This window comes from Arvicanthis niloticus, chromosome 1, assembly GCF_011762505.2.
Source record: "Arvicanthis niloticus isolate mArvNil1 chromosome 1, mArvNil1.pat.X, whole genome shotgun sequence".
Lineage (NCBI taxonomy): Eukaryota > Metazoa > Chordata > Mammalia > Rodentia > Muridae > Arvicanthis > Arvicanthis niloticus.
In genome coordinates this window covers 95692644-95709848 of record NC_047658.1, presented here as the reverse complement: position 1 = coordinate 95709848, position 17205 = coordinate 95692644, and the positions used below count along the sequence as shown (strand labels likewise).

General features: G+C 41.7%; 1 protein-coding gene across 4 annotated transcripts in view; it reads right to left on the bottom strand.

The window, feature by feature from the left end:
- Positions 1-16845, bottom strand: part of Inpp5f (inositol polyphosphate-5-phosphatase F) — an 88498-nt gene extending 71653 nt beyond the window's left edge. For 2 of the 4 annotated variants that reach the window (XM_076911403.1, XM_034509299.2), the window contains exon 1: positions 16509-16823. In XM_076911403.1, coding sequence (XP_076767518.1) covers positions 16509-16605 — 97 coding nt within the window. In that variant the 5' untranslated portion in view covers positions 16606-16823. Of the gene's footprint in view, positions 1-16508 lie in introns of all 4 variants that reach the window. The other 2 variants (XM_034509293.2, XM_076911382.1) reach the window with 2 other exon arrangements.
- Positions 16846-17205: the final 360 nt, after the last annotated feature.

Genomic DNA, 17205 nt, shown 5'->3' with positions numbered 1-17205 from the left:
AAAAATAATAGAAAAAGAGATATAACACCTCAGAGGGCACATTGGGAAGCTTATGTACATACACGTTTGAAGGTTATTTTCATTATTTATGTATACATATGTAAGTTCTATGCATAAGCATAATGGTGCCCACTGAAGCTAGAAGGGAGTATTTGCCTAGTTTAACATTAATGCCAAAGAAACACATTAGGCATTAAAAAAGGGTAACTATGAACACTGGTAATTCAATCATTACTTCTACACCACACATCCTTGGAAACAAAGTCCAAATTCCTTAGAAAAGCTTTTAAGCTAAGTTAAGGAGGGAGGGGGTTTGATGATACATGCCTTTAATTCCAGCACTCAGGGGGTAGAGATAAAGAGATCTCTGTGAGATGCAGGTAAGCCTGGTCTACATAGTTAGGTCCAAGAAACCCAAGGCTACATAGAGAGAAACCTGTTACACACACACACACACACACACACACACACACACACACACACACAGAGTAAAAAACAATTAGAAAAAGGCCTGCCCTTCTCCACACTCAGCATCCTGGCCTGAAGTCACCCTCCCCAACCTCCTTCAGGCTGGGTCTGGAATGCTACTCCCCACCCACTTCTTCCTGCTCTTCCTTCTACCCTCAGAATAAGGGTTAATGGTCTCCAGACACATTCCTCACTCCTCTCGCCCTAAGAACTAACCATATGTTTGTGTAGCAAATCTCTACCTCAGCACCTTGCCTTAGTGAATGTAATTATTGACTTGGCTAACTCCTTGATCACACAGGAACTCATGAAAAACAGGAAACTCACAGAGACCTTTTAAGGTTTAGCTTTCTGTTCTCAGTGCATGACACTGTAGGTTCTGAGCTAGACAGGCCACTCCAAAATGGAAAGGAATTTATTGCAGTCAGATAATATTTAAGTAACCACATTGGAAAGGTTTACTATTTAAACTGACAAAAATTAAATTCATGTGGCCTATTACAGATGTGACCATCAAGCCTGGCAGGCATCAAGCCTGATGCCATAAAGTGACTGTCCCCATCATCCAGCTGGTTAACATCAGAACACAGTTTCCCATTCTCAGTCCGAGGGGTCTTTTCTAACGTATCTCCAACACATAGGTTTCCTTACCAAATACCCCCATATTTGCATGGGGTTTGAGGTCACTATCATCATTCCAGTGTCCAAGCCAAAACTTACAAGCCATCTGAAATGTCTTTGTTTCTCATCAAGACCTACTGGTTCTCTCCTCTTGATATCTGATGATCACTACACTTCTTTCCATACCAGGCAGACAAGCCACACATGGTAGGAAGAAAACTCAGAGAGGGTTAAGGAGAAGTACAGCATCCAAAATCGACAGAAAAAAAAAAAAAAGGGAAAGGGGAAAGTTGTATCTTTCTATGTCAGTGGGCAAAAGTAGGACCTGTGGACCTGCACTACTGGGTGGGGCTGAGAAGAAAAGGTTATTTGGTCTTTCTCTATAGCACAGCTGAAGTGGGGGCTACCTTCCTAGGGCTGGCCCCTGCGATTGCTCTTTTATGTTTTGGGTAGCTTGGAATGCTAAGATCCAACACATTTCTTAACAAATGACAAGTGCTGAACGTACTGGATGCACAGACGACTCTTAAACACTGTACATTCTGCTGGGCCAGACGGCAGAAGTGGAGAGTTGTAAGAACACAAGAATCGGCTCAAGGCAGGAGCTGTGTGCCTCCAAGCAGGCTAGGTTTGCAGCTGAGATAGAATGAGTCTGCAGACAACACACAAAAGAGAGCGAGCTTGAACCAGAGACCCAGGTAACTCCTAGGAACCAACCACGGTGCCTTGGAGCTGACTCTAACATCTAAAAGCTGGACAGAGTCAAGATGTTTGCATGTGGCATAGCCACAGCTTACAAGTGGTGCTCCAGGCCAAGGACCCGGCTCCACCACAGCCTGAGCCCTTTCAGCTTTGCTTTGCAAATGCTAACCAACTGACAAGGTTTCCATGAGGATAAGTAAATCATGAGAAAGTGCTCAGGGTCCTGTCACATAATAATAATGTCAGTAACTTTCAGCTCAAGTAGGGAAATGTGTATATATTAGGACTCCAGGATCTCCTAGCCCAACAATTTGCCTGTACATTTTTATTTTAAGAACCTACAAAAGCTTTTAAAAAGAAGGTAGAAAGATGGCACACATTTGTAATCCCAGCACTTAGGAGGCAGAGGCAGGAGGATCCCAAGAAGTTTAAGACCAGTCTGATACATACACTGAGTTCCAGGATTACCCGGCAAGTCTAAAGAAAAAAACAAAACAAAACAAAAAAAACCTACAACAAAACAATTATATATATACATATATGGTTTTAATTTTAATTTTAAAAGTTTTATACTTTTAAATCTTAGAGTAAGACTATAATTCCTAAAGCCTTTTTCAGGTGATATTTTATGGAGACATCACAATGCCTATATTTATCCCAGAATTCTATTTCCTCAAAATATGAAACATTAAGCTATAGTTCTGATACAGAGTAAAACTGGACATCCAGTCTGAGTGTCAGCAAGCCAACGATGATCCAAATAGCAAATGAAGCGTGACTGCCAGTCTCCTCCATGTCAGCATCTAGAAGCACAGCCTCAAAGGAGCGAGTATGTATGGAGCAGTCATGGATACTGGTGATGTTAATCATAACATCAAAATAAATACTGGATGCCAAGTCTTATAAAACCACAATGGGATATGAATACAATGTGCAGGGAAGTTTTTTGTTTTTTTCTTTTTTGAGACAAGGTCTTACTAGGCTGATCTCAAACTCAGGGATCCGCCTGCCTCTGCCTCCTGGGTGCTGTAATTAAAGATGTGCACAGCCATGCTCCCATGATGGGCTGTTTTGTTTGTTTTGTTTTTAAAGGGGTACTGGAGAGTAAACAAAGTCTTGAGCATGTTAGGCAAGTACTCTACCACTAAAATACATTCTTGGCCTAGGTTTTTACTATGTAGCTTTGACTATCCTATTCTCCTGCTATATTTGACCTTAGGATATGTAATATTTAAACATAATTTAAAAAAAAAAATCTGATGTAGAGGCTAGGCATGGTGGTGCACACCTTTACTCCCAGCACTTGGGAGGCAGAGGCAGGCAGATCTCTGAGTTCAAGGCCAGCCTGGTCTACAGACTGAGTTTCAGGATAGCCAGGACTACACAGAGAAACTGTGTCTTGAACAAACAAAACAAAAACAAAAAAGCAAAATCTGACGTGGAAGTCAGAGGATAACTCACAGGAGCCATTTCTTTCCTGTCACTGTTAGGATGAAAACTGTAGTCATCAGGGTTAGCAACACTCACTTTTACCCAGTGAGCCAGCACCTCCACAGCCCCCAAGTATCACCTTTCATCAGCAACAGAAAGATACCTGAAAAAGTCTAAGCTACCCAATTACAGACAGAGAAAACAACAGGTAAGGAAAAGAACACAATAAACATAAAAATTAAAAAATGGCAGAAATAGCATATCAATTGTTGTGATAAATGTATTTTTAATAATCAAATAAAAAAGCTATTAAACACCAAATTCTATTTTGTTTACCTGTGTTTACCTGTGACTGGGGACAGTGCTTGATGCCTAAGAGGCAGCAACAGTTACTCAATTAAATGAATAAACAACAAAGATACAAAGGGTAAAAACAGGTGTCTCCCAACACTTGGTAATTTTTATAAACTACTAGAGCAGGACTAACATTTTAAGGGTGCTTGTTTGTTTGTTTTTGCATAGTGCTAAAGACCAAACTCAGGGCCTATATACTAATATGCTAAGCAGATATTCCAACACTGAACCACAACCCCCAGCCAAAGATTTTATTATTTTTAAAGAAACATCAAAATATCAATCTTTGCTTTACTATACTGGCACTTTCAAAAATAAATGCATTGATGGGCTAGAGAGATGGCTCAGCAGTCAAGAGCATTTGCTATTCTCACAGAGTACCCAGGTTTGGTTCCTAACACCCATATGGCAGCTTATAACCATACTTAAGTCCAGTTCCAGGGGATCTGGCAACCTCTCCTGGCTTCCAAGACACCAGGCTTGCAAACATACATACATCCAGGCAAAACACTCATACACATAAAATAAAAATAACAAACCTTTAAAAAATAATAGTAAGGGCAATGGTGGTGCACATCTTTAATCCCAGCACTCAGAAGGCAGAGCAGAACTCAGGTAGATCTCTGAGTTCAAGGTCAGCCTGGTCTCTACAGTGAAACACAGAGTCCTAGGACAGCCAGGGCTACACAGAGAAACCCTGTCTCAAAACAAAACATAAATAAATAAATAAATAAATAAATAAATAAATAAATAAATAAATCTATAAATGTGTTAGGTTAGGCAAGGCAGTGCACTCCTTTAATCTCAGCACTGGGGAGGCAGAGGCAGTAGGACCTCTGAGAATTCCAGGGCAGTCTAGTCTACATAAGAATTCCAGGCCAGCCAAGGCTATGGAATGAGACACTGTCTCAAAAAAAAAAAAAAAAAAAAAAAAAAAAAAAAAAGCATTGGTCTATCAGTAAAATAATAATTGATGATGAGATGAAATCAAGACTAAGTGAAAAAAAAAAAAAAACTCTAAGCAAAAATCGTCTTTAAATCCATAGCATGTGTACTTAATTTCTCAAACAAATGGCCCAAGGGACAGGAAACAGTGAGACCTGAACAGGTTCTATAACTGAGGGAAGAGAGGACTCAAGGGTTTGGGGAGCTGCTCAACTTTATTGTTCAGTACAATATGAAATGGACAAAGTGTGTGTGTGTGTGTATACATACATACACACATTTTAGGTAAACCTGAAATACATTATAATCTTATTCTTTACTAAGAAAATAAGTTAGCACTAGCAAACCTAATGTATAGAGAATGTGTGGCGATGGTATTTGTCTGAGCGTATGCAACACGTAAGGATTTGACACTGTCAATATTTTTAATGGCTATTCTGGGGGCAGAAAGGATCATAATGGCAGAGAAAGTGGGCATGCCTTATGCTGTTCCTCCACCGAGAACACCATGTAACTGAGCTGCTCCAATACATTTTAACCTGTCCTTCAGCTAGTATGCTAACTGGCAAACACATTCAAAAAGAAACATTTTAAATTCACAAATAAGTTTTAAAGTTTAATATTGTTAAAGTTACATAATAAGAATTGTTACAAACTACACAAGTATAGCACTTTAGAAATAATGCCAAATTTTAATTCGTGAAAGAATAAAGAAACATACAGCCAAAGTCTGTAATTGAAATAAGCTCAACTGTTTGACCACTAAGTCAACAGTTCTACTAATTTCAAGTCCATCTGGCAGTAGTACACAGCTTCTATTTTCATATGCCCTTCTCTTCCTGGTACACAAAAGACAAGTGATTAAGCACCGTGTGCCTGCAGAGAGCATGAGTCATTCATTCCAAGATCCCAGAGTGAGGGCACTCCCTCAAAGCAAGAGCCAGCCAGCATAGGTTTTACACAGTTTAAAAGCAAGTTTCATCTGTGTCTTTAAAGAGGGGGCAGATAGTTTATGCATATCTAATCAGACCCCAGTTTCACTTCCTGCTAAAGACAAAGGCTATTATTGCTCTGACAATCACCAACACCAAAATCAAAAGGGATGAAGAAAAGAGCTTTAGGATGGGGAACTGAAAGCACCAATTGTTAGCATGTCATGCTTTCATCCTCAGAATTTAATGAGGCTGGACGACAGGGTAAGTAATAATTCCATTCAGGTGCCAGCTTAAAGTTCAAAGTTTGATCCTCATTTCCTCAGCTTTCATAGTGGTTATTATTTCTCTACTAGGCAACAAGCTGAAGAATTCATCCAATTCAGAAGTTCAGGTGGCTGGTGATTTCCCACTGTGAAACCAAGCCCAACCAATGGCTATCAAGCCAGGCTGCTCATTACCATCATCTAAGTGTTCATAAACTACTGATGCCTGGGCTCATGTAGTAGAGGTGGACTTAAACTGGCCAAGGTGGGGCCCCAGCATAAATATAATTTTTAAAGTTCTCTAGATGATGCTAACATAGAGGCAGGTTTAGAATTGTCTTGCTGGGGTTGAAGAGATGACTCAGTGGTTAAGAACACTCACTGCTCTTCTGAAAGTCCTGAGTTCAATTCCAAGCACCTACATGGCAGCTCACAACTGTCTAATACTGTCTTCTGGTATGCAGATGTACATGAAGACAAAGTACTTACATACATAAAATATAAATCATTAGAATTATCATACCTAGCCGGGCAGTGGTGGCGCACGCCTTTAATCCCAGCACTTGGGAGACAGAGGCAGGTGGATTTCTGAGTTCCAGGCCAGCCTGGTTTACAGAGTGAGTTCCAGGACAGCCAGAGCTACACAAAGAAACCCTGTCTCAAAAAACCAAAAACAAAACAAAACAAAAAAAAAAAAAAAACAAAAAAACAAAAAAACAAAAAAAACAAAAAAAAACAAGAAGTGGGTACCTACCTACTCAGTAGGTAGAGAGCTTGCCTAGCACCCACAAGGCCTGGGGTTCAATATTCAGTGCTACATAAACCAAAGCAATGAGGTACTCCTGTAACTCCAATACTCAGGAGGTGTAGACAGGCTATCAAACGCCAAAGTTATCCTTGGCTACATGGTGAGCTCAAGGCTAGGTGGAGGGGGGGGGGAGGGAAGGAGAGAGGGAGAATTCTGAGGTAAATCAAAACAGATGGACACTGGTATTTCTCTTTCCTCATTTTTAGACAAAGCTATTTAAAAAGATGCATAAAGCTAGCTACACTTCTAACATTAAATAGATGCAACATTTGTCTCAGCTTGTTTTTAAATAATTGCATCTTTTTTTCTAAAAAACTTTATTTAAAAATACTATACTCTTTTGTATCTGTTCTAGGATTGTGTGGTGTATAAAGTGGGCCCTCACAAAAGCTCTGCCTTCAAACTTATCATTATTGTCCTGGATTCGCTGTTCCACCTAGACTCAGGTGAACAACTGCTTCCAGATTTAAAAACAAAAACAAACACCAGGGAATGGGGAAGCAGAGGCAAAAATGGTACCGCATCTTACAGTCTGGCCAGTTACATCCTATTCTGTTCTCATAAGCTCCCTGTCTTCTCTGATATCCTATTAGAATAAAGGAATTGTACATGAAAAGCATTATTTCAGCTGGACTCCGTGGCACATGCCTTTGACCCCAGCACTTGGAAGGCAGATTTCTGTGAGTCAAAAACCAGCCGATCTACATAGGAAGTTTCAAACCAGTCAAGGCTACATAAAAAGAGCCTATCACAAGAAAAACAAAAACAAAAAAGGCATTATTTTTGATAAGATAAAATCCCCACCACTCTTGGTGCCTTCCAAAGGCCTTTTCACTTTTATAAGGTGATATGACCACTGGGAATTTACAGCTGAAGGAACTTCATAAAATTAAACCAAAGAACACCTTTCTTCCCATTTTATTAGGAAGAAAACAGATTTTCCCAGGGGATGGCGGGGTAGGAACCACTTAGACCTCAAACCTCAAGACTCAAATTAATGAGCCAGGCATAGAGCTCCCAGCACTTCATTTTTCTTGGCCCAGCACAGGGAAGGTAGAGGAAAGGGAATGACAAAGTCAGTGTTAGCCTCTGGTACGCTCTGAGTTCAAAGACAACTAGGGCATGGGAGACCCTGTCTCAAAACAAAAGACTCAGATCAAATCTTGCATATAAGTTTGTGTTAAGGCGCTATGCTAGTATCTGTCTCTAGAAGCCCTGTGTGTCTCCTGCACAGGCCCACACATCCTGCTGGTCTGGTAGCAGTACTATTCATCTTCCTACTTTGGCACAAACTGGGTAGACAGCCTCCAATCAATACATGCTTCTGTTTAGTTTAAGACAGGTTCTCATGTCACACGCATGAGCCTCAAACCCCCTAGGTATCAGAGGATGACCTTGAACTCTTGATCTTCCTGCCCCTCCCCCAAATTCTAGGCTTACAGGTTTGTACCACCATTTGTGTTTTGTTTTGTTTTGTTTTGTTTTGTTTTGTTTCGAGACAGGGTTTCTCTGTGTAAGCTATCCTGGAACTCACTCTGTAGACCAGGCTGGCCTCAAACTCAGAAATCCACCTGCCTCTGCCTCCCAAGTGCTGGGATTAAAGGCTTGCACCACCATTTTATACTGGGTTTTATGCAGTATTGAGGATAGCATCCCAGTTTTGTGCATGCTAGGCATGAATTCTGCCAACTGAGCTACATACATCTCCAGCCCCTAAGCAACACTTTTTTTTAAACACTAAATGATGTCACAACGTAATTCAGAAGACAATATATATATATACATATATATATGTGTGTGTGTGTGTATATATATATAATTTTTATATATATGTATATACATATATATATATATATATATATATATATATAAATTAAATGGGAGAGCACTTCTTCAAGAAATGAGGGGACTTGAAAGTTACAAGGGGAAATGCCACAGCTCTAGAAATGAGTCCAAGAAGGTAGGCTAACACACCCCCAACCATTCTCAGAAACTCTTCAATGTGCCCACCACAGCCTTCCTAGCAAAGACAGGTGCCTTGGGCTCAGTAAAGAGAGAAAAATGTTTGTATCTGGCATAAAAGTCATGTTTTATGATGTGAACCATCAGGAATCTTATACTCACACAGACACACACAGACAAGTTTAACATTACAGTATGTTACAGTTAGATGCTATAACTGTCTAATGAGATATATTAGTGTTACATAAATTATAAAATTTAAAGGTCCATATTACTTTTAAAAAGTAAAAAGATATTTGGAAAGAATTAAATTCGGTAAGTAAACTAGTATATCTTGATATAGCTTACCATTAAGTTAAGGAAATGCAAGAGTAAATTTGAAAGAACCTGAAACTAAAATGAAGTTTTGGGGCTTTCTGCTTTTTTTTTAAAAATATCTCCCACATATGCATATGTGTGTGTATAAAAGACAGGGTCTCACTAAGTAGCTCTTGCTGACTGGCCTGGAATTCACAGAGATCTGCCTGCCTCTACCTCCCAAGTGCTAGGATTAAAGGTGTATGCATTATACCTGTCTTAATATAATATTTATATATATGACATAATTTGTATATATATATCTCTTTGAGAATTCAATAAAATTTATCTTGATCGTATTCACCCTCCACTCCTCCCAATGTTCTGGTGTTTATCAGACAAGGTTTCATGTGGCTGAAGACAGCCTTGAATTTCTAAACCTCCTGCCTCTACCTCCCAAATTCCAGGTTTACGGCATGTGAAAATAATTTAAGAGAAAACATTGCAAGGGACCTAAAATCCACCTGTTTCTCAACTAGCTTTACCAAGGAAAATAATGACTGGACTTTTTTTCTTTTAATGAATGAAGCAGTTCCCTTAAGGGTCTCTGAACATCTTCAAAGTGAGTCATCCTACAAAGCATGCAACTGACTGAAGACATTGCCAGTGTGTTCTGAGTACTATATGCTGCATGTTCAATGTTTAGCCTTACTTTTAAAACATTATTTATACATTATTACTTATGTATCACCACCAGCCAGAAATAACAACATTTCTCCTTATTTTGATTAACAGACTTTGTTCAAGTGTTCTCAGTTCACTTATGGCCAGTTGACACACGATGATTGCACCTGAGATCAGCTAACAAGTCATGATTTATCAAAGGCTCTGTGATATCACTGTTACCTCCCAGACTTGTATAAGCAAGGCTAAATTTTTAAAGAGTCACGTTTTAAAACATTTGAACAGGAAAAGAACAATCTATTAAAAAAATAAATAAACACACAGAGACAGCAACACAGTTTGCAAAGACCTAACACACTTAAATCCCCATAAAGCCACACCAAAATGAGAACATACTGAATCAACTGTACAAGTAAACTGGTTTGATTTTTCCAATAGTATAGTGTCTGTGTGCAAAGACATGAGCCTACTCCATCATAAAATCCAAGGATTAAAATCAGCAAAAACAAAGCCTTTGTGGCAGATGGGCCAGGTCCAGAGAAAAATAAAGTGTCTGTGTGTCCCACTTAATTTCATTGAAAAAGAAAACAGATCTACTGAACTTCATAACTTTCCAAGCTGGACTCCCACCATGACTGAATAAAATGTCAATGAGAAATGAGCACAGGACCAGAGGCAATGTTCTAAGATGTTCTAGTCTCTATTTAATCCTCCCAATAAGCCCTTTGATGCTCAAACTATACAAGGTGATCAGGGACGATAGTTGTTTCAATACAACTCTGGCAGATACCTTATGAGGGACATATACTAGCAATCTGGAGTCAAGTGCATTCTCCCTCCATTCAAGAGCTGTGCTAGCTGGGAGGCCCATGATGCCCGGCTTCTTGGAGAGCATAACGCAGCCAGGTTCCTGAAGGACCATACAGAGGCCACCGAGATCTGCCACCTGGCAGCTCTACCCTGTGTCAGTCTTTTTACCCTTGCCACTCCTTCCTCAGTGTGCTGGCTTGATGGTACTCTCCTAAGACCAAGTGAGAATGCAAGTATCTAGGAATCAGAGATTAAAAACAAAAATTCCTCCCATGTTTAAAGGTGATTGCCTTAAAGGTCTTTTCTTCCCCTTTCCAACTCTCTCTCTCTGCTCTGTGTACTCTAAAAGGTTGCCCTGAAACTGGATCTAGGATTCTTGCAAAGCTAGACTAAGAGAGGTTTCAGGTTGCTCATCACTGGAGGAAACAGTTCCTATCCAGTGCGGATCAATGTCTACTCAAAGATCTGGCCCCATGATCAATTTCCTTCTGCTACTGCAGACGTTCTAAAACCCCAAGAGACACCTGAAGAACTGACACTGGCTGGAAAGGCTGTTTACCAATCTATTACATAACATCGTGGAGTTTCTTATAGCTACATAAACTAATTTTGCAGGAAATGAGGTAAGGCAGACACAGGGACAAAAACAAATGAGAAGCCCCCACTACCAGCCTGTGAAGCCTATAATGACCTTTTTCCTTAGTGTGCTGGCTTTGACATGTGAGGGGCTTCTTATTCCCCTATAGATTACATTACAGTGCCGTAGGTGCCCATAAAATATAAATCTTACAACCTTGTAGTCAACAAGGTAGAAAGGCTTATGAACAACAATGCCAGCTTAGTGCTGACATTCCTTAGTAGAATGTGGCTTTGAAGGTATACACTGGACTAGAAGAAGCCTTGGCTCTCTTTCTCCAAGAATTTGGACAAATTATTCCTCTGCGCTTCAACTTCTTCATCTGTAATAGTAGATTGATAACAAAACTATCTTCGGAGTTTTACTAATAAGACATACACTCCATTAGAATGCAGAACTCAGAAGATGCTTCACAGGTGAGAGGCTGCTATTGTAAGCTGGTATTAACCTTGGGTGAAGATACAGGAGACAAGCTAATGTAAGAATCCGTTCAGCCCAATGCCACCATGTTAGCACTATCCTATATAGGGTAACAGAAACAGTACAGAACATAAAACTAGTGTCTTTTAAAAAGAAATTAAAGACTAAACACACTAGTAAAGCTGGTTACAACAATAATAAAAATGATTAGGAAGCTAGTCATGGCAGTTCATGCCTATAATCCTGGCACTCAGGACACTGAGGCAGGAGGATTGGGGAAAATTCAGGGCCAGACTGAGCTAAATAAGATATTGTCTCAAAAAAAAAAAAAAAAAAAAAAAGTTAGTTTGGTTTTTTAAAGTAAAATGACAGGACACAAAACAGTAAACACACACAATATATTTTACACAATATATCTCAAGAGAGATGTATTCCATATAGATTTCAATTCCATAATAATCTCTCATTTTAAAGTTGAGTTAATTTGACAGTAAAAAATAATTTCAGGCTGGCAAGATGGTAAAGGTGATTGGGTGAAGGTGATTGTGTGAAGGGGACTGAGGGAAGGGGACTGGGGGAAGGGGATTTCTGCTAAGTCTGACAACCTGAACTTGATCCCTAGGATCCACACAGTGGACGGACAGAATGGGCCTACAAATTGTCCTCTGACCGCCACAAGTACAAAGCAACATGTATATACCCCTCCCCCCCAAAAATAAAAATACAATATGATTGTCAAAACTGTAAGAAGAGCAAGAAAAGTTTCTTGTGGATTCGGATAACTCAAAATTCCCTCAGAAAAAAAAAAAAGAAAGAAAGAAAGAAAGAGAGAGAGAGAAAAGGAAAACAAATATCCACTACTATCCAACATTTAAAGTTTCATTTTGCTACATACATACTATATTCTTATAAATGCTGTGTGTATAACAGGTGATTTGAGATCTTTCATGGTCATTCAGTCTTAGAATAGAATGAGGTAACACAGAAATAAATTACATAACACTGCCTCTTCACACAAAGTAGAAAGACTGAAAGTAATTCTAAAAAAATGGATTGTATTATATTCTTTTTTATTTTGTTAAACTACAATCCTCTTAAAAATATATATTTATTTTTCAATTAACACACATAGTATTTTCTTTTGTTTCATCTTTTACATTTTCAAGCAAAATGTGTTTCCCCTTCCCCTTCATGCCCACCATGCCTCTGGTCTTCCCTTCCCCTCCTCCCTTATTCCCACCATGCCTCTGGTCTTCCCTTCCCCTCCCCCCTCATCCCCACCATGCCCCTGGTCTTCCCTTCCCCTCCCCCCTCATCCCCACCATGTCTCTGGTCTTCCCTTCCCCTCCTCCCTCATGCCCACCATTCCTCTGGTCTTCCCCTCCCCTCCCCCCTCATGCCCACCATGCCTCTGGTCTTCCCTTCCCCTCCCCCCTCATCCCCACCATGTCTCTGGTCTTCCCTTCCCCTCCTCCCTCATGCCAACCATTCCTCTGGTCTTCCCTTCCCCTCCCCCCTCATGCCCACCATGCCTCTGGTCTTCCCCTTCCCCTCCCCCCTCATGCCCACCATGCCTCTGGTCTTCTCTTCCTCTCCCCCCTCATGCCCACCATGCCCCTGGTCTTCTCTTGGTCCACCTCCCAGAACCTCTTTTCTATGTCACATTACCCTCCCCTTCTTCAACTCCTCTTTTTCCTTCCTCTGGTTTCCTTTTGGTTAAACTATACTTATTACTGTCTGAGTCTCTTAGTGTCAGTTAAATTCTACTCTCTGGAGAGTACACAGTACTTCATTACTTTCCTGAGAGAAGTTAAAACAAGCTAAATATTTTTTTTTCTGGTGACTCTTAACTTGCAATTGTGATAAGCATCTAAAAAATAAATAAAAAACTATGCTTTACAAAACTATAGGCTACTCGATACTGTTAGGAAAATAAAAACAAATATTTATACTATTTAAAAAAATTTGCCGGGCGGTGGTGGCACACGCCTTTAATCCCAGCACTTGGAAGCAGAGGCAGGCAGATTTCTGAGTTCGAGGCCAGCCTGGTCTACAGAGTGAGTTCCAGGACAGCCAGGACTATACAGAGAAACCCTGTCTCGAAAAACCAAAAAAAAAAAAAAAAAAAAAAAATTAACAGTGTCAAAAATAAGGAATCCTACTCTTTCTCTTTCTCTCTCTCTCTCTCTCTCTCTCTCTCTCTCACACACACACACACACACACACACACACACACACACACACACACACTCAGAGAGAGATGGGGGAGGTGGGGAGGAGAAAAGAGAAAAAAGATGCTGCCATATCAGAGGGAAAAAAAATCCAAGTGTAAATTCTCACATTTCTCGATGAACTGGAGATTTCCCACTCAATTAAATAAATCTTGTTTTGTTTTGTTTGAGACAGCATCTATTTTGTAGCTCTGGCTGTCCTAAAGTCTGATATGTAAATTAGGCAGGCCTAAAATTCACAAGAGACCCACCTGCCTCTGCCTCCGGAGTACTAGGATTCAAGGGGATCACCGACACTCTTGCCTAAATAAATCCCTTGAAAAGAGTAATTCAGCTGGGTGTCATAGGTCACACCTGTAATCACAAAACCCAGGAGGAGGCAGAAGCAAAAGTATTGCTGAATTTGAGATCAGCTACAGTCGGGTTTTTGTCTAGCCTAGGCTACATAGCAAGATGGGGGGGCAGGGGAAAACATCAAAACAACGGGGCCTAAATACTAAACCTAAGAAATCATCTTTTTTTTTTTTAAAACAGCAATAATTTAAGTGTGAGGAAATTCAGAATTATGTTTAATTCAGGTTAACTCAATCATGAAGTATGTTCTGTATCATAAACACTCTTAAGCCCAGAGACATCAAGATTAGTAAAGCAAGGCCTTCTGCTCAGGCCTGCGTCCACTGGAGAAAACACAAACTATTATCACATAATATATAGGGAGGGTTATAAGTGCAGTGTGTACAAAATACAGAAAATGTCAAGAAAGAAAGAAATGTGACCGAGAACGGCCCCATGGATGAGAGCTAGACTAGCACAGGGCAGATGGCCTTTAATATGAGTCTCACACAATTAAGTAGGTGAGAAGGGGACAGAAAGTAACAAGGATTCCAAGCTACAGAAATGGTTATTTTAACCTTAAATATCATTATCATTTTTTTTTTCTGATGTCTCCAGAAAAAAGAAAATTTCCAGTTTCTGGTCATTCAGTGTGTAAACATCCCAATCCTGGCACTGGTTGGTCCTATAATACCACTTGTAATACAAAAACAAAAACAAAACACACGTGGTCAGTAGTCTATTCCATTGTTGAATAACCAAAGGGGAAAAACTAAAGATTTTAACTCTGTCACTTCAAACAACAGCAACACTCGCCATAAAAACAGAGATGAGAATATTCAATAGAATAAAGAGAATTTGAAATAACTCTGTATGGATAAAAAAAGACCCATTCAGATCAATTAAATATTATTACTAAAATAGCTGTACTTAAGATCTTAAACATTGGATAGGTTAAACTATTTAGTAACTACAGGATACTTCATGTACTGAGCTTGAATATCTAAGGCTCACTACGGCCTGTTAATTCTGAAATACGATGGCCTCTGCCTTCCTCTAGGATACCTACGTACGTGGATGATGGGGTATGTATCCATGAAATGAGATAAACTGAACTGAAAAGCTATACCAAACTTTTTATAATGGGGAAAAGTTTTAAGTTTGCTTTCTGATACGAACTTTGGACAAACAAAAGGCTTGTTCCAGAAAAGGCCCTGGTTGAGCTTTCTGGTTGAGGAAACTGACCTGCAGTAAAGAAAAGCCCTGTCTAATGAGTTGATAAGGACTCCAAGTTCCCTCCATTTATGCATTCCAGTTCCCAGGAATTTGGCTCTGGGAATTTTACAGCCTAATTCTCCCTGCTTTAAACCTCACCAGGGTGGCAGACTAGGAAAGTGGTCAGATTAGGATAAAGAAGAAAACGACAAGATAATAGCCAAAATTAGTCCACCTACATTGTCAGGTCACCTACTCCAAGGTCACCAAGAGTCTTATTGTGGACATGGTAGTGCCTCCATTCTGAAAAGAGGAAATAAAATACAGCAAGAAAGTACAACCAGAGCCATATTTCTGGAGGACAAAAGTTCTTCTTCACCACTCTAACAGAGTAACTTAGCAGGTCTCGGTAAGGACACAGTGGACTCAGCTGGAAAGTGTCACCAAACTGCTCTTCTACACGAGTGTTCCAAATCCACTCTCTGGGACTTCACACCTCTCTCCTCACCTGAAAAGGAAGTTCCTGACCCTACTTGTGCAGGCTACCGAGGAAACTGGCACCAAGACACTAAAGGACCTGTCCTTGGAAACCATCCCATAAGAGGTAACAAGATGACCTAAAAAGCTCCCTTGAAGAAGGTTACTCCACTAGATTCACTCAAGGAATACAGGAAAACGTCCAAAGCAGTGACTCTTTCAAGAGTTCCAGTCTCACTTTTCCTAAAGTAAAAAGATCTTGACCAATGAAGGAAAAAAAAAAAAGCATTGGCGAACTAAGTAGAAGCTACCCAAACTCCTCAGAGCGATAACCGACCGTCGCAGCTGTCTGACAACAGGAGCTGTGCTTAACCCAACTGCAAACAAAGTTTCCTAAAACAAACTGGTGGCTGGAGACTTTGACCTCTCCTAACTGTGTGTGACATCCAACACAATTTCTTCTCGAAAATGGCAATTCATACTCTAGTTTTCGATCAAGTGCTGTGAGGTAACCATCCTGAAGTCACTCTTTAATAAGTGACCGAGAACAACTCAAGGATGTCAACAAGGAGTGTCCCGCAGAAGGTTCCACTGAACTGATGGAACTGGAACCCAGAAATTCCCACGCTGGACCGTGCGAAGACGCTGCAGGTGGAGGCCTGCAGTGTCTTCATGAGGGACCCGGTCCCTGCACCCGGATACTGGAGGAGGTGCACTAAAAGGGGTGACCGGCCTTTCCCGCCTCACTGAGGCAGGAGAGCGTGCGGAGGCGGCGGCCGCTCCCCTCAGGACCAGCGCTGACAACCCCAAGCGTCCCGCCCAGCCTCCCGATCCCCGTTCCGGAGGGGCCGGGCCGCGCCCCCCCGCGCTCCAGCTGGCCCGCGCGCCCCACCCAGCCCTCGCCGAGCGCCTCACCCGGTCGGAGCTGCAGGCCGCCGTCGCGCCGGCTGCACCACAGGGCACGCTCGCCCTGCTGCAGGATGTAGTGGTCCTTGGCCTGAAAGAGCTCCATGCCGGCCCCACGGGCTCCGGGAGGCGGCGGTCTCCCGGCCCAGGCACAGCGGCGGCCCTCCCGGGAGCGATGCAGGAGTCCTCCACCGCGACCACCAGAGCCCGTGCCTCGAGGAGACACCAAGGATCCACCCCACGGAGGAACAGGGTGTGGAGGCACTCGGGAGCCTGACCCGCGGGCCGAGAACACGCTTGGGCGGCCGAGGCCCGGGAGGCCTGTCCCCCTCCCCCCACAACTCCTGTGCCTAGGCTCCGCCCCCTACCCTGAGACTCCACCTCCTGGCTTCCCCTAGACTCCGCCTCCTCCCAGGTTCCTCCCAGGTTCCTCTCCGCGCCGTACAACTTTCCCTCCTACAGTTCCTCCCCTCTCCCTTAGGCTCCGCCCTTGCTCAGGCCCCTCCTCCGACCCTCCGACTCCTCCCTCTGAAGGTCTCCGAAAGCTCATCTAGGCCCCGCCCTGGTCCCGCCCACGAGTTTCTGGCTCAGACCTCTCCCAGTGTGTGTCTCAAGCCTCTTTCTCTTTTCTGCTCTCGCCGCGCTTCTTTCAGTTCCTCCCTCTCTGTCTACTCCCCCGCCTCTCCCAATCTCCGGCCTTCTTACC